The sequence below is a fragment of the Choloepus didactylus genome (genome assembly GCF_015220235.1).
Source record: "Choloepus didactylus isolate mChoDid1 chromosome 25 unlocalized genomic scaffold, mChoDid1.pri SUPER_25_unloc1, whole genome shotgun sequence".
Lineage (NCBI taxonomy): Eukaryota > Metazoa > Chordata > Mammalia > Pilosa > Megalonychidae > Choloepus > Choloepus didactylus.
The window spans coordinates 4023211-4042637 of NW_023637606.1; the positions used below are offsets into that span (position 1 = coordinate 4023211).

General features: G+C 56.9%; 1 protein-coding gene across 5 annotated transcripts in view; it reads left to right on the plus strand.

Moving 5' to 3' along the window:
- KDM4B (lysine demethylase 4B) overlaps positions 1-19427 on the plus strand; it is a 161986-nt gene that overhangs the window by 94492 nt on the left and 48067 nt on the right. For all 5 annotated transcript variants that reach the window (XR_005214955.1, XM_037824047.1, XM_037824048.1 and 2 more), the window contains 2 exons: positions 2700-2803; positions 7452-7589. Coding sequence is in view for 4 of the 5 variants with exons in the window: in XM_037824047.1 (XP_037679975.1) it covers positions 2700-2803; positions 7452-7589 (242 nt within the window). In the remaining variant the exon portion in view is untranslated. Of the gene's footprint in view, positions 1-2699; positions 2804-7451; positions 7590-19427 lie in introns of those variants that run through there.

Genomic DNA, 19427 nt, shown 5'->3' on the forward strand with positions numbered 1-19427 from the left:
AATTTTCAAAAACACAAATGTGTTCTCCTACCGTTTGCTGGCTGGGAGTCTAAAATGAACCCAAAGAGCTGAATTTGGGGGGCAGCAGGGCAGGCTCGTCCTGGGGGCTCCGGGGGACCGTTCCCTGCTGTCTCCAGCTCCCAGGTTCTCGGCTCCGTGCCCTGTGGCTGCCTCTGGTGCAGTCACACCCCTCTGCCCCCTCTTGGGAGCACCTAGTGATGACTTTGGGACCCCCCGATAATCCAGGGTAGTCTCCTCTATTCAGGACCCTTAACTACCCGTGGCTGCAAAGTCTCCTGGCTGCATAAGGGAACGTTCTTGGGTTCCAGGACCAGGATGGGGGCGTCTGTGGGAGCCTGGCTCAGCCAATGATGCCCTGAAGCCACCGAAGAGACATGTCGGCACGGCTGCCTGGGCACGCTCACTGGCGTCACCCGATCTTGGCTGGCGGCTCCTCTACCGGCCGTGCTGGACTGTGTTTCCCAGTGGTGCCCCCCCCCGCCATGTAGTGCACCCTGTCTACGGAAAGAACGAGTCAGGGCAACCCCGGAGTGGGCGAGCACAGCCGGGCACAGGGCCCGCGGGGACACTGCCCTCACCTGGTGCTGGGTCCTCCCGCCCGGCTTGTTTCTGACACCGGGGCCTGGGGCTGCCGCTGCATCGTGGGACCCACGGAGCCAGCAGGTCCGAGCTCAGAGGGCAGCGTGTCTGCCCGGGACACAGGGGCGGCCAGGCGGTGACCAGGGGAGGGCGGGGGGCAGGTCCGGGGAGCCCCGGCAGTGCCACCCCTGGCGTCCCCTCCAGACTTCCGGGGGCAGGCGTGTGGTGGACCCCCCGGGAGGTGCGTGGAAGGCGTTTGTGATGAATGGGGAAGATGAGTAGCTGTGCCCTAAGTGGCTCTCCGGGAGAGTCGTGGGGCCCACGGAGAGCGCGCTAATGGGCGGCCGCCTTCCCGGTGCTAATCACCTAAACGTGCGCCTTTATTAGCGCTCTAATGAGAGCACTTACACTGCGCATTAGGGAGAGGCGCTGCGGCGCGGCGGCCCTAACTCTGATTGAAATGCTTTTAGTGCTGAGAAGTTGCTGGAGTCAGGCGTCCCTCGGCTTTCCAGAACCTTGTCTTTGTGTCCTTGCCGCCGGGCGCTTCTGCCGGCGTGGGGGGTGTGGCGGCCCTCTCCCCGCGTGGGCGTGTGTGTGCAGGTCCGTGTGCACACATGCGCACGTGCACACACACTTTCTCTCCCCCACGTGGGGCTGCATGTCACCGGCGTCCCGCAGAGGGAATCCACTGGCCTTGGGGCTGGGCTGGGGGTGGGCTTCCGGAGGGTCTGTGGGCCAGCCATGCCTGTGGGTCACTCAGGAAGGAGAGCGGACACTCCTGGAGCAGCCCCTGCTGCCAATGGGACGTGGCCTCCTGCACTTAATCCGCACCGTGTCCAGTCCTTAGACAGCCTCGTGACGGCCCGCGGCACCCGGTGCGGTGAGCAGGCTGCCCAGCCCACGTCCTCCCCGCTCTGGCTTCCGCAGGTGGCACGAGCACGGCCGAGGGAGTGAGTCCTCCGGGTGTCGCCATGTCCTTGCCCACCCCTCTCCCACCCTGTCCGCCCCCAGCATCTGGGGCTGGTTCCCAGGGAGGGCACTTCCCGACTTTCCTGGATCCTGGTCTGCTGCCAGCGCCTGCTGCTCGGGGACAGCGCACCCAGCCCCGAGCCCTCCCTGCCCCTGCTGGGTGGCGGGCGCACCGGGCCGCTGTCAGGAGGCGGCAGGACTTCTCTCCTTCGGCCGAGAGCGCGTCTTGCTGATTTGCGCTTCAGCAGGGAGTGGCTGGGAAGTGGCTCTGAAGTGCGTTAGTGGGAAGCTTCAGAGAGTAGAGCAGATGGTGACCCCTTCCTTGACAGATGTGACGTTGAATTAGTTACGCAGCGTATCGTGAGGACGAGCGTCCTGTGAACCTGGGGACCCGAAGTGGGTTTGAACCGTGTTGTTTTATGTTCCGACGTGGGTCAGGAGCACGAGCTCCAAGCACAGGCCTGGGGGTGTCATGGGCAGGTAGGTCAGAGGCCCTGGGGGCTCCATGTCCTCACCTGCCCAGCCACTCTGGGCCCCCCGGGGGCTGCGAAAGCGCGTGGTGCTCATGAAGGGCGCTGAGCGCTGGCCCTGGCCCTGGCCCGAGCCCGGCTTCCCTCAGAGGCTCCAAACTTCTTACTGTTTCTGCTTCCTGGAGACTCTGATTTCTGGGCATGTGAGGCCTCAGCTGCTGTCCACCGTTCATGACTCGTCTGCTTCTAGAATGTCACTCCTGGGGGTGACGTGTTTCCCCCAGGCCGGGCCCCCCTCAGGCGTCTCTCTGCACAGCCTTCACCCCCGCATCAGGGTGGTGTGTGCTGGGCCGTGGCCTGTCCCTCCAGGACACACGGCCCCCGATGGCAGGAGTGTGTCCCGGGTGTGCGCTCACGTGGAAAGACGCCACCCTGCTCGCCATCAGAGGCGCAGGGCTTGCTTGGCGGAGCTCTGGGCCACCAGGAAGTCTCTGGTGCTCCTTCCCTGGAGCTGTGGGCACCGCATCCTGAGGTCCGGCCGGGTCCAGTGGACTCTGACAGTGCCTGACGCCCTCACTCCTGGGGAGAGAAGGGGCTAGTGGCGACGCCAGCCCCGTGGTGGTGGCCTGGGCGACTGACGCTGCGTTTTTTCTGCCCTAGGTTTCTTCCCCGGGAGCTCGCAGGGCTGTGATGCTTTCCTGCGGCACAAGATGACACTCATCTCGCCCATCATCCTCAAGAAGTACGGGATCCCCTTCAGCCGGGTGCGTACGGGGCCGGGCCCGGGGCACTGACCGCCCGGGAGACAGGCTGCTTCGCTGCGGGGAAGGTTCTAGGACACCGGCTCACCCAGGGCAGGCCGTGTGCCTCAGCCCTGAGCCTCCAGGTCCCCCATGGGGAGGGAGGCGGGCGCCCCGATGCTGGCGGTGCCCGGACTTCCCCTTTGCCGCCGAAGCCGCAGCCGCCTCCGGGTGTGCCCGGGCTGCCCCTGCCGGGTCCCACGGGGTGGGGGTGGGGCCGGGTTCCGGGTGCCTGGGCCCCATGCGCAGGCCCTCGACCTTTGGCTCGCGGCCGGGTGGGCTGTGCTGCCCCATGCGGCCCTCGTCGGCAGCCTTTGAGAGAAAGATCGCCTGTTTGGAAATGAAATCCCTGGCTCTCCCGCAGCATGAAGACTGTTTACTGCTCCGGAGCCCGCTCCTCCCGTCCCTGTGCAGGCTGTGAGGGGCCAGGGCCGGGGCAGGGGCATCTGGCTGGCAGACAAAGTCGCTGTCCCTGCAGCGGGCGGCTCGTGGGGAGGGGCCTTTGTCCGGGCTCCCCAGGATGTCCCCGGAACCGACGCCTTGGCTGAAAGACCCACGCACTGAGCTGCTCCTGGCGGGAGTCGTGGGCTCAGGGAATTTGTCTGCTCCAGGGAGCCCTTTCCCGCGGCCCCCAGACAACTGCCCTCCACCCGAGTGGGCCTCCTCGTGGGTGGGCAGCAGCGTTGTGGCCTGCACCCCCCGAGTTGGTCCAGGCGGGGGACACACCCTCCCAGGCTGCAGCACTGAGGGCGGGCGGAGACTGGGGACCAGTTTCTGGCAGTTTCCCGGGCAGAGCGATTTGTCAGGCTCAGGAGAAGCTCCATGACGATCCCCCTCTCCTTGTGCTCGCTGAAGAGTGGCAGCGAGTCGGAAATTGCTTCTGACGTTTCGTCAAACCACCTGCAGCGTGAGCGCAGCCCGGGGCTCCGCACTTTTCTGTCTGGGCCCAAAATCAAGGCTGCCGCCACCCGTCGCTGCCTCATCAGAGAGCGGAGTGTTTTGCCCTGAGAAGTGTTGGTTTTTTATTTTCTTCATCCTCCCTTCTGTCTTCTGGGTTGGATGTTACTCATCACCACGCAAATCAGGGACAGATCCAGCCTCCCTCACCGAACGAAAAGTGCTCACTCTTGGCAAGTTGAAAACGTTCTCCAGAACCTTGGTTCCTGCCAGGGGACGCCATTGCCAGGGTCAGCTCCTGGCCCTTTCTCCCGAGCCAGCCGAGGGCAGTGGGTGCCCCTCTGCCCCCTGAGGCGCTGCCAGCCTTCAGAGGGGCCCAGGCTCGGCCAAGGGCGGCTCCAGGGCGGCTGCCCCTCTCCCTCCATCGCGGCTCCTCCACAGCTTCAGGCTCAGGACGGACGTCGTGTCCGGAGAGCAGCGCGGATCCCTCATCTGAATTCCTGGCAGCCTTCAAACGAGCAGCTCCCCACACTCCATTTATAAATCTCTGTAATGGTATTTACTTGTAGAAGGAAAAGCAGATCAATAGCAGAGCTTTTTAATAATTAACAGTGTGTATTTCTGTAATCTGCCATCGACTTCCTCATTTATCCTGCAAGAGCTTGCTGCGGGAGCTGAGTCCTAGGCTTTCTCCGTGACTGGCGTTTGGGGCCTTCACTGCTTATTACTCCGCCGCGCGCCCTATCCATCATCCTGGGCGCTTTCTAATTTATTGTCGGGGTGACGTTGATGGCGGTGACACGGAGGACATGCGCCGTGGGCTGGAGATGAAGACGCTGGGATGTCGGTTTTCTGACAGTCGTCTTCCCTCCGTCCTGGCGGAGTCTGCGGGCTCGAGGCGGCGAGGGAGTGCTTGGTCCCCGCGGACGGGCCGTCAGGGTCGCGAGTGGAGGCCTCTCTCCTCGACCGGGCCTTCCCCCAGCACCGCGAGTCCGCCCAGGCCGTGCTCCAGGCCCACGTCCCGCCTCGCGCCTGCAGCTGGCACCGTCCCCGTTTGCTTTCAGGCCTGGTTTGCACCCTGATGGTGGGGGTGTGACATGGTGCCAGGAGAAGAACGGGGTAGGGGTTTCCGGGGGTAGCTCACATCGGATAAGGAAATTGGTGACTGCGTTTTGAAGTGAATCCCCAGGTCTTAATTGTCTTTGCTCCCTGGGTCGAGAGAGCCCAGACTGGCCTGGCGGTGGCCGTGACCCTTGGCCTTGGAGGCGGCCCGGGTGGCAGCTGGCAGGGGCTGGCAGAGGCTGGCAGGGGCTTCAGGACACGGGCAGCTCTCCCCACACCCCCGCTTCCTGCAGGGCGCTTCGTTCTGCCACACGCACTTGTCACTTGGGAAGGGATTTAAAAATACAACTTAATGCACACTGACTTTCCTTGATTGGTGTAATTAATTATTTGAAGAGAAAAATATCTTCATGTTCTTAAGGACTGGCTTTCTTCCAAGCCGTGTCAGTTTTGATTGATTTTTGACTCTGTGGCTGCCTTCACGTAGTCTCCGTCCCCCTCTCCTGCTGCCCATCCTCCCCCTGCCGGGGTTTTGACTTCTTGCTGGTTACTTAAAGGAATCCAGTGATTTTTCTTCATCTGTCTGCGGGAATAAATAAGGACCAGCGGCCCGAGAACGCCTCCAAATCAACACTGAAAAGATGAACAGCTCAATCAGTAGGAGCCAAGGGCTCAAACAGACATTTACCAAAGGAGCTGCACAAACAAGCCACGCTGATGTGCTGCCCGACGCCCGCAGGTGCCAGGAAAGCACAGTTATGGCCACGAGGAGGGGCTGCTGCACGTCTGCTGGGGCCAGTGCCAAACGGGGCAGCCGCCCTGGAGAACCAGGTGTAAACATGTGCCTCCCCTACGACCCACCAAGGCCTCTTCAAGGTGTAGTTACTCCACGGATGTGAAAACATATGGCCGGCAAAAGACGTGTCCAAAAACGTTCACAGCAGTTTTAGTCACCAGAGCCGAGAACCGGAAGGAGCCCAGGTGTCCAGCAGCAGGAGAACGGATAGATAAATAATTGGCGGGATGGCCATGGGACCGAGTATCGAATACCGATTACCCCGGCAAGGCACGAGCTGCCGTTGTGCACAGCTGCACGACGAATCACTGAGACGTGCGGGGCAAAAGCAGCCGGACACGGGGCACCCTCTGTGCGGGTCCACTCGTCTGGTCCTCCGGGAGGAGATGTGATCTGCAGAGACAGATGGCAGATCCGTGGTGGTGGTGGTGGGGGTGCCTGGCTGAGGGCGGGGGGCCTGGGGCGGCTGTCTAGGGGGCTGGAAGCAGCCTCTTCCTATTTTGGGTGCACATGGGACTTAGAACTCATCAGCCCAAGCCCCTTTGACCTGTGCATTTTGCCATCTGTGGAATAAAGAAAAGGGGGTGCCCCCCTGCTTCCATCCATGAGCCTCAGTTTCCACCTCTGCGAGCCGGGCAGGCGGGAGGACGGGGAGGGCTGCCGACAGGGTGCTTCATCCACGTCTCAGGGCACAGTGATAGGAAACTGGTACCATCCTCGCTTTTCTGAACAGTTGCCTTTAAGAAAAAATTTTTTAGCTTTTTATTTTGAAGCAGCTTCAAACTTACAACAAATTTGCCAAAATAATACAGAGAATGTTAATATACCCCATCCCCCCCAACCCAGATATACCCGAGATTTCCCAGCTTCTGGCATTTGCCAGCCGCCTTTGGAAGCGCTTTGCAGCTGGGTTGGCTTTCGGCAGCAGAGGGGCCGGGGGGTCAGCGTCTCATCTGAGGCGCCCCTTGCCTGGAGCGGGGGGCTGCCCAAGGGATGACCCCCCTTTCCTCCAGGCCTTGGGGGAGCTGTTCTGGAAAGACATGGAACTGGTGTCACTGTGGGCCCCGCCCTAGCTGCTCACACCCCAGAGTCCGAGCCTCCGAGCAGCCTGAAGTGGATCGAGAAGCATCGGATCGTTCTGCGCAGTCCTGACCCGTGGCATCGCATCCTCCCAACGTGCCAGTGCGTTTCTTCGGTCTCTCTGCCCCCGCTGGGAAGGACCCGCTTCTTGGGATGTCACTGAAAGATTCTGGGCCCACGACGGTGAAAGACTGACGTCGCCTCCCGGGAGCGTTTTGTGCGGCTCGTCCCTTTTTCATGTGAAGGCGGGACACTGCGCTGGACGCGCCCCCAGCTTGTTCTGTGGGGGCCCCACAGCTGCCACCGGCACCGTCCGCCGTGCGCCAGCCCCCCCAGCTGTCCGGGAACACCTCCCGGAGGACGCAGGCGCAAGGCAGCCCCTCCAAAGCAGGACGCCCCCGCCCCCGCCCAGTCCCTCCCCGCAGCGCTGGGCCTGAGACGGGCCGAGAGTCGTAGGACCGGGCCGGGACTTGACGTCCGTGTCTCCCGTGTGTGGGCGCCCTGAGGGTTTGCCACCTGGGGGCAGGGGCGGGGCGGGCAGCCGAGCCGCCGGCCTGTTGCAGACGCTAAGTGCGGAAATGGCCTGGTGCCTCTGGGGCGTTGAGGGGCTCCCCGGCCGGTGGAGTCGGGGCTCCCCAGCATTCACTCGAAGTCCCCAGCCCGTCCCTGTCCCCGGGCAGCCGCGGCTTCCGGTGGCCGTGCTGGGCGCCAGCTCCCGTTTGTCCTCCTGTCCCCACCGGGAGCCTCGTCCTCACCCGCCGGCCTTTTCCTCCTCAGATCACGCAGGAGGCCGGGGAGTTCATGATCACATTTCCTTACGGCTACCACGCCGGCTTCAATCACGGGTTCAACTGCGCAGAGTCCACCAACTTTGCCACCCTGCGGTGGATCGACTACGGCAAAGTGGCCACTCAGGTGAGCGCCCGGGGCTGGGGCGGTCTCCCCTGCCGGCCGCTGGGGTCAGGCCCGTTTCTCGAGTCCTCTGAACTTGTCACCTGAGCGTCCCTCGCCTTGAGGAGCGGGGAGGCAGCTGGGAAGGTGCAGAGGGCGCGTGGCAGCCCCAAGCGACTCTCCAGCCACTGCTCCCCACTTCCCTCCTGGGATGGGGGCCCCTCGGCCAGCACCCCCTCTCCCGGCTGACCCTGAGGCCTGGGGAGACCCTGCTGAGAGCCTCCAAGGGTGTGAAAGCCACGTAGCCCCCAGGCGTCCTCCTCAGCCCCTCTCCTCCTGCTGCCCTCTCTGGGCTTTTCTGCAGGCGCCTGCTCAGCAGAACCCCAGACGTGCCGGATCCCGCCGTCCTTGGTGACTCGGGCTTTCTGCTGGGCCCCAAGGATCTGTTATTACCTGAGAAATGTGACATCTGAACTGAGTACTTGCTCTGAAATTCCCCTCAACTGCACAAGCACCTGTCTTTGTAGTTTTCTTGACAGTTTGAGGGGCTCCAGGCTGGGGGCCCCTGGACAGGGACACCACAGAGAGCTGTGGGGCTGGGGGTGCGGGCCATGGCTGGCTCCTACCCTTTCTGGTCCACTGTGTGCTCCACTGAGGCCCAGGTGGCTTTGGAGGTTCAGGGGACCCCAGTAAAGGAAGGGGCGAGGGGGTGAGGGACAGAAGTCTGCGTGCTCCCCCTTGCTTGCTCTGGTTTGTGGGGCGCCCTGGGGCGGCGGCGAACGTCTTGGCTGTGTCTAGCCCTTCTGTGTCTGTTTCAAGGATGCCCAGGCACTAGCGGTCCCTCGCTGGGGGCGTGCTCTGGTGACACGGTGGGCCGGGAGCTACCCCCAGCCGGGCCTGGTGCAGCGTGAAAGTGGGGCGCTCCCTGTCCGCCCCCCTCCCCGGGCGGAGCCTTCTGGTTCCTCCGAGGAGCTGCTCCGGAAGAGGGCCGAGGATTAGAGCCAACTGTGTGGGCTTTTCTGTCTGTTTTTCAACCAGCTCGGGGAGGGGGTGGCCTGGGAGGGGCTCGCCTGGGGCCCAGATGCTGATTCTCGCATCCGGGAGCTTCTGCGGGAGTGGGTCTCAGGCCACGCTGTCCAGAACCGTGGCCTCCACGGCCTCGACACGGGGCTGGACTGAACCCAGGCGAGCTGCGTGAGCAGACGCGTGCCGACTTCCCGGGCGCAGCCCGTGACGGAGATGGTAGGACGGCTCGGGATGGGTCCCGCGGGGCGGCTGTGCCAGTGGACGGGTCACACGGCTATAGCGTCACTGACAGGAGCGTCACCTGCTTCTTCTTTAGTGTTGCTTTTAACACGGCTAGTGGAAAATTTCAAGTTGCAGAAGCAGCCTGCATTATCTTTTTTGTAAAATCATTTCTAAATGGAAGATTATGGCATATATACATAAAAATGATAACTTTCCAGATGCCCTGTGACAAGTAGTTAGAGAGCAAATTTTAAAAAGTATTATGGGTTACAGTTCCACGGTTTCAGTTATTTCCTTATTGTGAAATGTAACATATAGACAAAAAGGTGATATCAAAGCATGATTTAACAAGTAGTTAGATAGGGAAATTTCCAATAATGTTACGAGTTACAGCACCACAGTTTCAGTTATTTCCTTATCGTGAAATCTAACATATACACAAAATGTGATAACTTTCAAATTACAGTTTAACAAGTACTATGGAGCATATTTCAGAGGATGCTATGGGTTACAGGTCCACCATTTCATTTCTGTCCTTCTAGCTGTTGTAATACCCTAGCAACTAAGAAGAAGAAAATTATATAGAGATTCAGTATTCGTCATCCTTTGTTAAACTCCATCTTGTCTGTTGCTGCCCCTTCCTCTAGTTTACTCGCTTTCCCGATCTTCAGGGATGTCTAGGCAGTGACCCCTGTAACCTGTTCATGTTGAAAAGGGGTGTCGACTTCATGAGCCCAGGGGACTCATCTGGTTGATGTTCTTGAAGAGGCTGTTGCCTCTGGGTTTTGGGACTTAGCTGGCACAGGAGCTCTCTGGAGGATCCAAGTATCTGAGAAATAAACTTAGTGTGTGACACCTTCATAGAGTCTCGGATAGGGACCGGGGATTCTTTAGGGTTTTCGGGACTACTATTGACTTGGGCTCATCATCCTATGGTCATTTGGCAGATCTCGGTGAGGCTTGCGTAGGAGGAACCTCCAGGACAGCCTCTCGACTCTGTTTCCACTCTGCTAGCCACTAAAACCTGATCTTGTTGCCTGCCTTTTTTCTTTTCCCCCTCTTGGTCCAAAGGGCACTTTGAACCCCTCGATGCCAGGGTCAGGTGCATTGTCTGTCTCCCGGGCAGTGTGGGGCCAGGCAAATTGGCTGACTTTTCTCCCAGCTCTTTGCTTCTCCGGCTTCTGTGTCTCAGCGCAGTTTTGAAAAACCACGAAACGGGCTTTGTGGCGCGGCAGCTGGCGGGGCCCTCGGGTGAGGGCGTCCGGCGTTGTGCACTTACTCGGAAGACGGTGGTGGGTATCTGGTGAAACAGTGGAAGTGCCGGGATTTGCCCTTTCTGATCTGAAGGAGTAATTCCTCTCTCGGGCCCCAGCCTCCCGGGAAGGGCCCTGGGTCTCGTGAGTCTGTGTTCCCACAGCTTCCAGCCCGATGGGACCCTGGAGCTCCCACCCACGGTGCCCGGCGCGGCCCTCGCGCTCTAAGCCCTGGGCCTGGGTCTTGCCCAGAGGCGCCGTCAGGGCTGGAGCTGCCGCGGGGCTGGCAGGCACTGCCCAGAGATTAAATGCAATTTGGGGTTCAGCCATGTGTTCATAAACAAGTGACGACTGGGGAGCGCCGTCTTAGATTGGCCTTCTACGCTTACATTGTCGGGCAGTGTAGCGTGAAATTGTTGAACACACGGTGTGCGGCGCCCTGAGCATGCAGGGGCTCAAGGCGGGGTCGGGGCCCACGGCACCTCCTGCCCGCTCAGGCCTGGCCAGGGGGGCAGGAGAGGCCCTGAGCCGCGGGGTCCGGCAGGCGGCCGGCAGTGCTGCCTCTCGGGCTCGGGGGTCAGAGTGGGGCAGCCCTCCCTGGCCCTCCGTTCTAGGCAGGGGGGGGGATGTCCACACACCTCCCCTGGGAGGCAGCAGGGGGTTGTGGGGACTGACGGGCTGGGGCACCTTCTCCAGCTCAGCCTCCTGGGCCGGGCCCTTCTCCTGGGGCCCAAGCTCCTGGCCCAGGTGAACTCCAGGGATTTGCAGCTTTTCTCCTAGCGGGGGGCGGCAGGCTCCAGGCTGCCTGTGTTGTAGGGGCCCCAAACTGAGAACAGGCTTCACGTTTTTAAAGAGTCAGGAAATAAAAACTAAAAGAAGAATATGTAATGTAAGAAAATTATGTGAAATTCATGCTTCAGTGTCCACGAATAAAGTTTTATTGGGGCACGGCCCCACCTCTTCCCCTGGCCTGCGAAGCCGAAACCATTGACCGTTTGGCTCCAGGAGGAGAAGCCCACCGTGCCCTGGCCTCTCCCTCCCACCCTGGCTCAGGCTGTTTGGGGCTGTGCAGCCTCGGGGTTCCCTGGGGGCAGCAGGTGCCCCCTTTGTCCTCCACCCCGGGCCTCTGGCAGCGGAGGAGCTGCTCCAGCAAGCAGGGCTCTCCCCGACCCTTGACCACTCCCCGGGGGTTCAGGAAGGGCCTCCAAAGGCACCAGTAGCTGTGGTGCCCCAGCAGGGACCCCCTGACCCGCCCGGCTGGGTTCAGTGCGGCTCTCAGCCCCGAGGTCCTCTCCAGGCTGGGGGTCTCAGACCCTCCTGCCTGTAAACCCCAGGCAGGGTGGCCTGAGAAACCTGCTCCCCCGCGGTGGGCAGAGCATCGCCTCTCGCCAGAGCCCCTGGGTGCCGCGCCCCGCCTGGCCCCGCAGGGAGGCAGCACCCAGCTCCCCGCTCTCGGGGGCGGCACAGAGCTGGCATCGCGCCCTCGGCTGCTCAGCGGAACTCTCAGCTGCCACTTTGCGGCCGTCGTCGAGCAGGGAAGTGGCGTTCACTCTGGAGGAGCGTTTCTCTTTCCAAGCCGCTTTGCTGCCCATGTGTGCAGCGGGTGGGCACTGCTCCCGCCGCCGCCGGGCTCCGCGACCCAGGCCTGCCCCCTCCCCTAGGCCGAGGCCTCAGGGCCGGTGAGCTGAGGACAAACTTGGGTTTCCCCATCCGTGAAAGGGGGTGCTTGTTCTCAGAGCTGCCTTAGAACGGGGCCGTCGTGTGTGTTTGGCAGGTGCCCCCAGTCCCTGGGGGACACGGTTCCCGCCTGGCGCTGCTCCCCTGGGACCGCGTCGTCCGGGGGCAGGGTGTGGAGCAGCCCCCCAGCCTCCACCGCTCGGTGGTGTGACAACCAGTGAGGTCCCCCAGTGAGGTCCCCAGGTGCGGCCTGGACCAGAACCCCCGACGTGCTCGAAGCTTCCCGCTTCGTGTCTCTCCTTTTTGGGGGGTCAGCCTGGTTTGGGCAATGATTTTTTAAGAGGGATTTTTTGAGAGAGAGGTTTTGTGAGTTCGGGCTTCGTAGTTCCTCAGAGATACCTGTTTAGGGACCCGTTCTTGGGGCATTATGTTTGGGACTGCCGGTCTCTGTGCCACCTTTTCCTAATGTAGAGGCATTTCGTCCTGTGGCTGTCAACAGCCTGGGTTTTGAAGTCTCTGAAGCACCACAGAGGCTGCAGATGGCTGGCGGCACAGGGCCTGGTTGGACCACGGTGCTCCTCACGGGGGAGCCAGGCTGACCTGGAGGTGGGGCCGGGCCCCTTACAGTGGCAGTTTAGGTCCCCTCTGCTGAGTGGTCCTCTCTCGGGAACTGTGGGACCCCTCAGTGGGTGGAAAGGAGCTGAGCCAGCTCTGGGCACCTGCTTGCAGGCAGGGCGAGGGGATAACCGGGCTGGCTTCTGGGTGCAGGGCCGGGCGGACGAGAGCTGCAGCTCTGCCCCAGGGGGCGCGGTTCTGTTTCCTCGGGACCCAGGGCCCAGCAGCCCTGGGCACCCAGACCCGGCGCCCGGCAGCTGCTGGGAAAACCCACCCTAGTCAAACGGAGGGCGGGAAGGCAGATGCTGCCCGTCACTTTGTCTGTGTCTCCCTCTGCCGTGCCCAGGCCATGTGGGGCCGCAGCACTGCAATGAGACAATGAGAACGGACACTCTCCTGGCCCCCAGACTTGGGGCGGGGTGCCAGGGGCCCCCCTCTGGAGTGGGGATCGAGGGAGGGAAATTGCCCCCGCTGAAGCTTCTCCAGCAGTGAAGAGTGAGGGCGTCTGTCCTAACGCATCAGAACCCAGGCCCCGGCCCGAGGCCCGGGCGAGCAGAGACCGCTGGGGTCCCGGATGGGGGAGGGCTGGGGCCGCCCAGGAGGAGGCCCCGATGACAGGGACAGGCCGGGCGAGGGTTTCCACGTCCTTCTGCGGACGTCACCCGCCAGCGCGGAGCCCGCGGGGTGCAGAGTCAGAGAGGAAGGCAGCCCCTGGGGTAGCCCGCTGCAGCTCAGCCCCAGAAAGGAACGCAGCTCTGACGTGTGCTGCGCTGAGGGTGATGAACGTGGTGAACGCGGGTGAACGTGGGTGAAGCTGGAGGGCGCGGTGCTGGGTGGAGGGGGCCAGGCCCAAACGGCCAAACATCGTCTGACGTCAGTGCTGTGAAATGTCCAGAACAGGCAAGTCCACAGCCACAGGATGCAGGTCAGAGGCTGCCGGGGGCCGGGGGAGCAGGGAAGGGCAGCTTGATGGGGACGGGGTTTTTCTGGGGATCATGAAGTGCTCTTAAACTGGTTGATATCTCAGTCAAGCTGTTGAGGATCCCACTACCCCGGTGAGTTCTGAACAGATGGAGAAAGATAATCTGATAGAAAAAACGGACAAATGATACAATCAGAAGAACACCAAGGGGTGTTGACAGGTTTCAAAGAGGACGCTGATGTTCACTAAGCAAAGACCTCACTCTCCTCCACAAATGTCTGAGCAGATGCACTGTAGGAGGTCAGTTAAATCCCAGCAACAACATTTTTTTTACCCAGGAGACTGGGAAAGGTGTTTGGAAATTGGGAGACCCAGGGGACAGTGGGTGTGGGGCGTGGACCCATTCCCAGCAGCTGGTGGGAGACACATGAGTGGCGTTTCCAGAAGCCCGTCTGATGCCCGTTGAGAACCTGCGTGTCCTCGGATGTAGCTGTTCCATCTCTGAAACCAGTGCACAGTGGCTTGTGCACGAGGACACTCGGTGCACAGTTAGATACAGTGGTGGAAAACTTGTATCTGTGGGTAGGGGGTTGCTTTGAGCCAATGGAATATTATGCAGCCATGAAAATGATATATTCTGTGTCTATTGGCAAGGAGAGGTGGCCATGGCACTTGAGTGGAAAAATATGTGATGACTGTGAATGTTATCCCCTTTTTGTGGTGCTTGTGGTCCCAAATGTGTCGGGGGAGTGTACCAGCTTGGATGTATTATGTCTCCCTGAAAAAGCCATGTTCTTTGATGTAATCTTGTGGGGGCAGACATACTAGTGTTGATTAGGTTGGAGCTTATTGATTGAGTGTTTCCATGGAGATGTGACTCATTCAACTGTGGGCAACACTTTGATTGGATAATTTCCATGGAGGTGTTACCCACCCATTTAGGGCTGGTCTGAATTAAATCATTGGAGCCCTATAAATGAGCTGGCAAACAGAAAGAGTTTAGAGCAACTGAGAGTGACATCTTGAAGAGGAGCTGCAGCTAAGAGAGGACAAAACGCCCCAAGAACAACATTTGGAGACTGCCATTTTGCAACACAACGTGGAAGCAAGTGGATGCCAGCCACATGCCTTCCGAGCTAACAGAGGTTTTCCAGACACCATCGGCCATCCTCCAGTGAAGGTACCTGATAGTTGATGTGTTACCTTGGACACTTTACAGCTTAAGACTGTAACTGTGTAACCAAGTAAACCCCCTTTATAAAAGCCAATCCATTTCTGGTGTTTTGCATTCTGGCAGCATTAGCAAACTGCAATAGGGAGATTTGCCAAAATGTTTGTAGGTGTTAGCTCTATGTGGTGGGATTGGGATAACTTCAAAATCTACACTATCTCAATACATTTCTGTATTTTTTTAAACTTTTTTTTTTGTTTTAACCCTGAACTCCTGTTTTTGTGATCAGAGATGTGGCTTCTTTGGGGTGGACGAAGTGCTCCTCCCAATGCTGGATATTTACTTCCTCGGGAAATCCCCCGCAGCTCCTGCACGGCAAGGGTTTTCATGGTGGTGGTTTTATTGGTTCATTTTTAAACGGGAATTAAAAACCCAAAGAATCGAAACCTGGGCAGCAAGGAGAGTAGACTCCCTCCCCTGTCCTCCTTCCTTCGTTCCCACCACGGGGAGCCAGACTTTGGGGGGCAGTGTTGGCTCTGGAGGGGAGACCTGGAAGGAGACACACGAGCTGGCTGCGTTTACTGAGCACCTACTGTGTGCTCTCAAGAGATCCCGGGATGGGGTCAGACGGCCCCGCCCCAGGCTGGCAGCGCACTGCAGGGCGCCCAGGGTGGTGCAGAGGGTGATCCCCACACACATGGGCCCAGGCAGGGTGGTGAGCACGGCCCCTTGAGCAGGGATGAGCTGTTTTTTTAAAATAACTTATTTTTTATTGTGGTAAAACACACATAACCAAAAAATCATTTTAACCATTTTAAGTGGACAAGTCTTTGACATTCAGTACATTGAGAAGACTGTGGAACTTTCACCACTAATTCCTAATTGTTTTCATCATCCCAAAGGAAAATTCACACTCACTTAGCCGCAACTCCCCATGGTAAGCACTCTTCTGCTCTCTGAGCCTGTGAACTTGCTTATTCTATGTATTTCATGTAAGTATTTGTCCTTTTGCGTCTGGCTTCTTTCACTCAACATAATATCTTCAAGGTTCGTCCATGTTGCAGTGTGTACCAGCCCTTCACTTCTTTTTCCAGCTGAATAATATTTCATTGTCCGGACGGACCACAATTTATTTATCCATTCATCCTTGAAGGACACTTGGGTTGCTTCCACCTTTTGGCTGTTGTGAATCACGCTGTGATGAACATCAATATGCAAATATCTGTCCGAGTCTCTGCTTTCAGTTCTTTGGGGTCTCTGTATAGGGGTGGGATTGCCGGGTCAGACGGTAATTCAGTGTTTAACTTCGAGTAACCGTCAGACTGTTTTCCACGGCAGCTGCACCATTTTACATTCTTCTTGTTTCTCCACATCCTTGCTGTGCTGGATCGGAGCTGCTGTGTACCCCAGAATAGCCCATGTTATTTTAATCCAGTCTTGTGGGGACAGACCTGTTGTTGGGGGGGGGGCCTTTTGATTAGGGTATTGCCATGGAGATGTGGCCCCACCCATTCAGCGTGGGTCTTATTCCCCTTGCTGGAGTCCTCTGTGAGGGGATAAAAGGCAGAGAGCTTTGAAGAGAGCTCAGGGAAGCTAACGAAGATAACGCCCCTGGGAGAAAGCCATCTTGGAACCAGAACCCAGGAGAAGAAGGACCAACAGATGTCAGCATGTGCCTTCCACGTGACAGAGGAAGCCCGGGTGCCATCAGCCTTTCCTCAGAGAAGTAATTTATTTTGATGCCTCTTGATGCCTTAATTTAGACAATTTCGTGGTCTTAGAACTATAAATTTGTAACCTAATGAATCTTCATTGGAAAAGCCAACCCATTTTTGGTATATTGCATTCTGGCAGCTTTAGCAAACCGAAATACTTGCCAACACTTGTTCTTTTCAGTTTTTTAAGTAATAGCCATCCTAGAGGATGTGAAGTGGTATCTCATTGTAGTTGCAAGTTGCATTTCTTTAATGGCTAATGATGTTGAGCTTCTTTTAATATACTTACCAGCCGTTGGAATTACCTTCTTTGGAGAAATGTCTGTCAAATCCTTGGCCTTTTTTTTTTTTTTTTTGTAACTAGTATGAACCCAGACCTTCCAAACTTCTGGGATCACCCTTTTTTGTTTGTTTGTTTTTTAATTCAATTTTATTGAGATATATTCACATACCATGCAGTCCTACAAAGCATACTTTCAGTTGTTCACAGTACCATTATATAGTTGTGTGTTCATCACCAAAATTAATTTTTGAACATTTTCATTACCATACACACAAAAATAATAAGAATAAACCTTAAAGTGAAAAAGAACAATTAAAGTAAAAAAAGAACACTGAGTGCCTTTTTTTTTTTTTTTTTTGCCCCTGTCTTTCTACTCATCCATCCATACACTGGACAAAGGGGAGTGTGGTCCATATGGCTTTCCCAATCCCATTGTCACCCCTCATAAGCTACATTTTTATACAACTGTCTTCAAGATTCAGGGGTTCTGGGTTGTAGTTTGATAGTTTCAGGTATTTACTGCTAGCTACCCCAATTCATTAGAACCCAAAAAGGGTTGTCTATATTGTGCGTAAGAGTGCCCACCAGAGTGACCTCTCGGCTCCTCTTGGAATCTCTCAGCCACTGAAACTTATTTCATTTCATTTCATATCCTCCTTTTGGTCAAGAAGATGTTCTCCATCCCACGATGCCAGGTCTAGATTCCTCCCCATGTTGCTGGGGAGATTTACACCCCTGGGAGTCAGATCCTGTGTGGCAGGGAGGGCAGTGATTTCACCTGCCAAGTAGGCTTAGCTGGAGAGTGGCCCATTTTTTAATTGGATTGTTTGTCTTTTTGTTGTTGAGTTGTAGGCATTCTTTATATATTCTGGATATTACACCTTTATCAGATATGTGGTTTCCAAATATTTTCTCCCATCTTTTGGGTTGTCTTTTCAGTTTCTTGATAATGCCCTTTGATGCACAAAAGTTTTTACTTTCGATGAAGTCTGTCCAGTTTATCTGTTTTTTTTCTTTTGCTGCTCATGCTGAACGCCCCTTACCCACTACAGGGTACTGACGTTCTTTCCCTGTGTTTCCTTGTAAGAGTTTGATAGTTTTAGCTCTTTCTTGTATTTAGGTTGTTGATCCATTTTGAGTTAATTTCTGTGTATGGTGAGAGGTAGGGGTCCCCCTCATTCATTTGCATGTGAATTTCCAGTTGTCCCAGCACCATTTATTGAAGAGACTGGTCTTTCCCCATTGCATGTGCATGGCACCTGTTCTGGTTTGCTAATGCTGCCTTTATGTAAAATACCACTGATGGATAGGCTTTTATAAAGGGGTTTTATTTGATCACAAAGTTACAGTCTCAAGGCCATCCAAGGTAAGGCATCAGCAGAAGGCTACCTGCACTGAAAATGGCCAGTGGCATCTGGAACACCTGTTGTCTGGGAAGGCCCATGGTTGGCATCTTCTTCCTTTGCTCCCAGGTTGTGTTTCAAAATGGCTTTCTCCCAGGACATTTCTCTAGGCGTCTGGGGGTGTTCTCTTAGTTTCTCCCAGGCAAACTCTGGAGTAGCAAAAGTCGACTTTCATTGGCTGTCTTCAAAATGTTTCTCTTGGCTGCAGCTGCTCTAAGGTCCTTCTGTTTGTGAGCTTTTATAGGGCTCCAGTGAACTAATCAAGACCCACGCTGAATGGGCAGGGCCACACCTCCATGGAAATAATCTAATCAAAGGAATTACCCACAGTTGGGTGGGTCACATCTCCATAGCAGCAGCCTGATCCAAAGATTCCAACCTAATCAACACTAATACATCTGCCCCCACAAGATTGCATTAAAGAAAGGGGGACATAATATATACAAACCAGCACAGTGCCCTTGTCAAACTCAACTGGCTGGAGATGCGGAGGTCTCTTTCTGGACCTTCATTTCTGTCCCATTGGCCTTGGTGTCTGTCCTTGGGCCCGGACCACACTGTTTTCGTTACTGTGGCTTTGTAGTTAGATTGGAAATCAGGATATGTGAGTCCTCTAACTTTGTTTTTCTTTTTCAAGATTGTTCTGGCTATTCGGGGCCCCCTGCAATTCCATGTGAATTTGAGTAGCAGCTTTTCCATTTCTGCAAAAAAGACTGCTGGAATTTTGGTAGGGACTGCATTGGATTTGTAGACTGCTTTACGCAGTAGTGACAGCTTACCAATACCGTCTTCCAGTCCATGAACACGGGGCGTCTTCCCGTTTATTCAGGGCTTCTGTAATTTCTTTCAGCCACATGTTGTAGTTTTCAGCGTACAGGTCTTTTCACCTCCTTGGTTACGTTCATTCCCAGGTATTTTATTCTTTTAGATGCTATTGTAAATGGAGTTGCTGTCTTGATTTCCTTTTCAGATTGTTCATTACTGGCGTATAGAAACCTGTCTGCCTTCTGTGTGTTTATCTTGTATGCTGGGTCGTTTTTCTTTGGAGCAGTCCCTTTTCTAATTCACGCTCTTTCCTTGGTGGCATCGTTTTCCCTCTCTCAAGCTTCGCTGATGTTACCACCCTCCCTGAGGGTTTGCTTTGGGCCTCGTGACCTTGCGAGGACCCAGGTGGAAACAGACGGGCCCCTCTGGGAAGAGAGCTGGGCTCGGGACGCCCAGGCCCTTCCTCCCCCTCCGCCTTCCACTCTGTCTGTCCCTCCCGCTGCCCTGCCCCCACCGGGCTCGCTGGGTGCCTCGGGGGGCTGGGCCTGGCAGGGGCAGGCCTTGCAGGGGGGTTGCTGGTGGGCAGCTCAAAGGTGGGCTCCTCTTTTACTTGGAAAAAATAAGATGTGCACGCACAGCTTTTTGGGTCTGAACTTGAATTAGTCTGATGAGGCGGAACACCGTGTCGGATTAGCCGGGTGTGGCCTGGTGCCCCGTGGCTGGCACCGAGGGCAGCGAGCTCCCCGGCGCACGTGGGATTGCTGGCTTCCCTGAGCCCCCTGCCCGGCCCAGGAGTCGGCTGTGGATTCA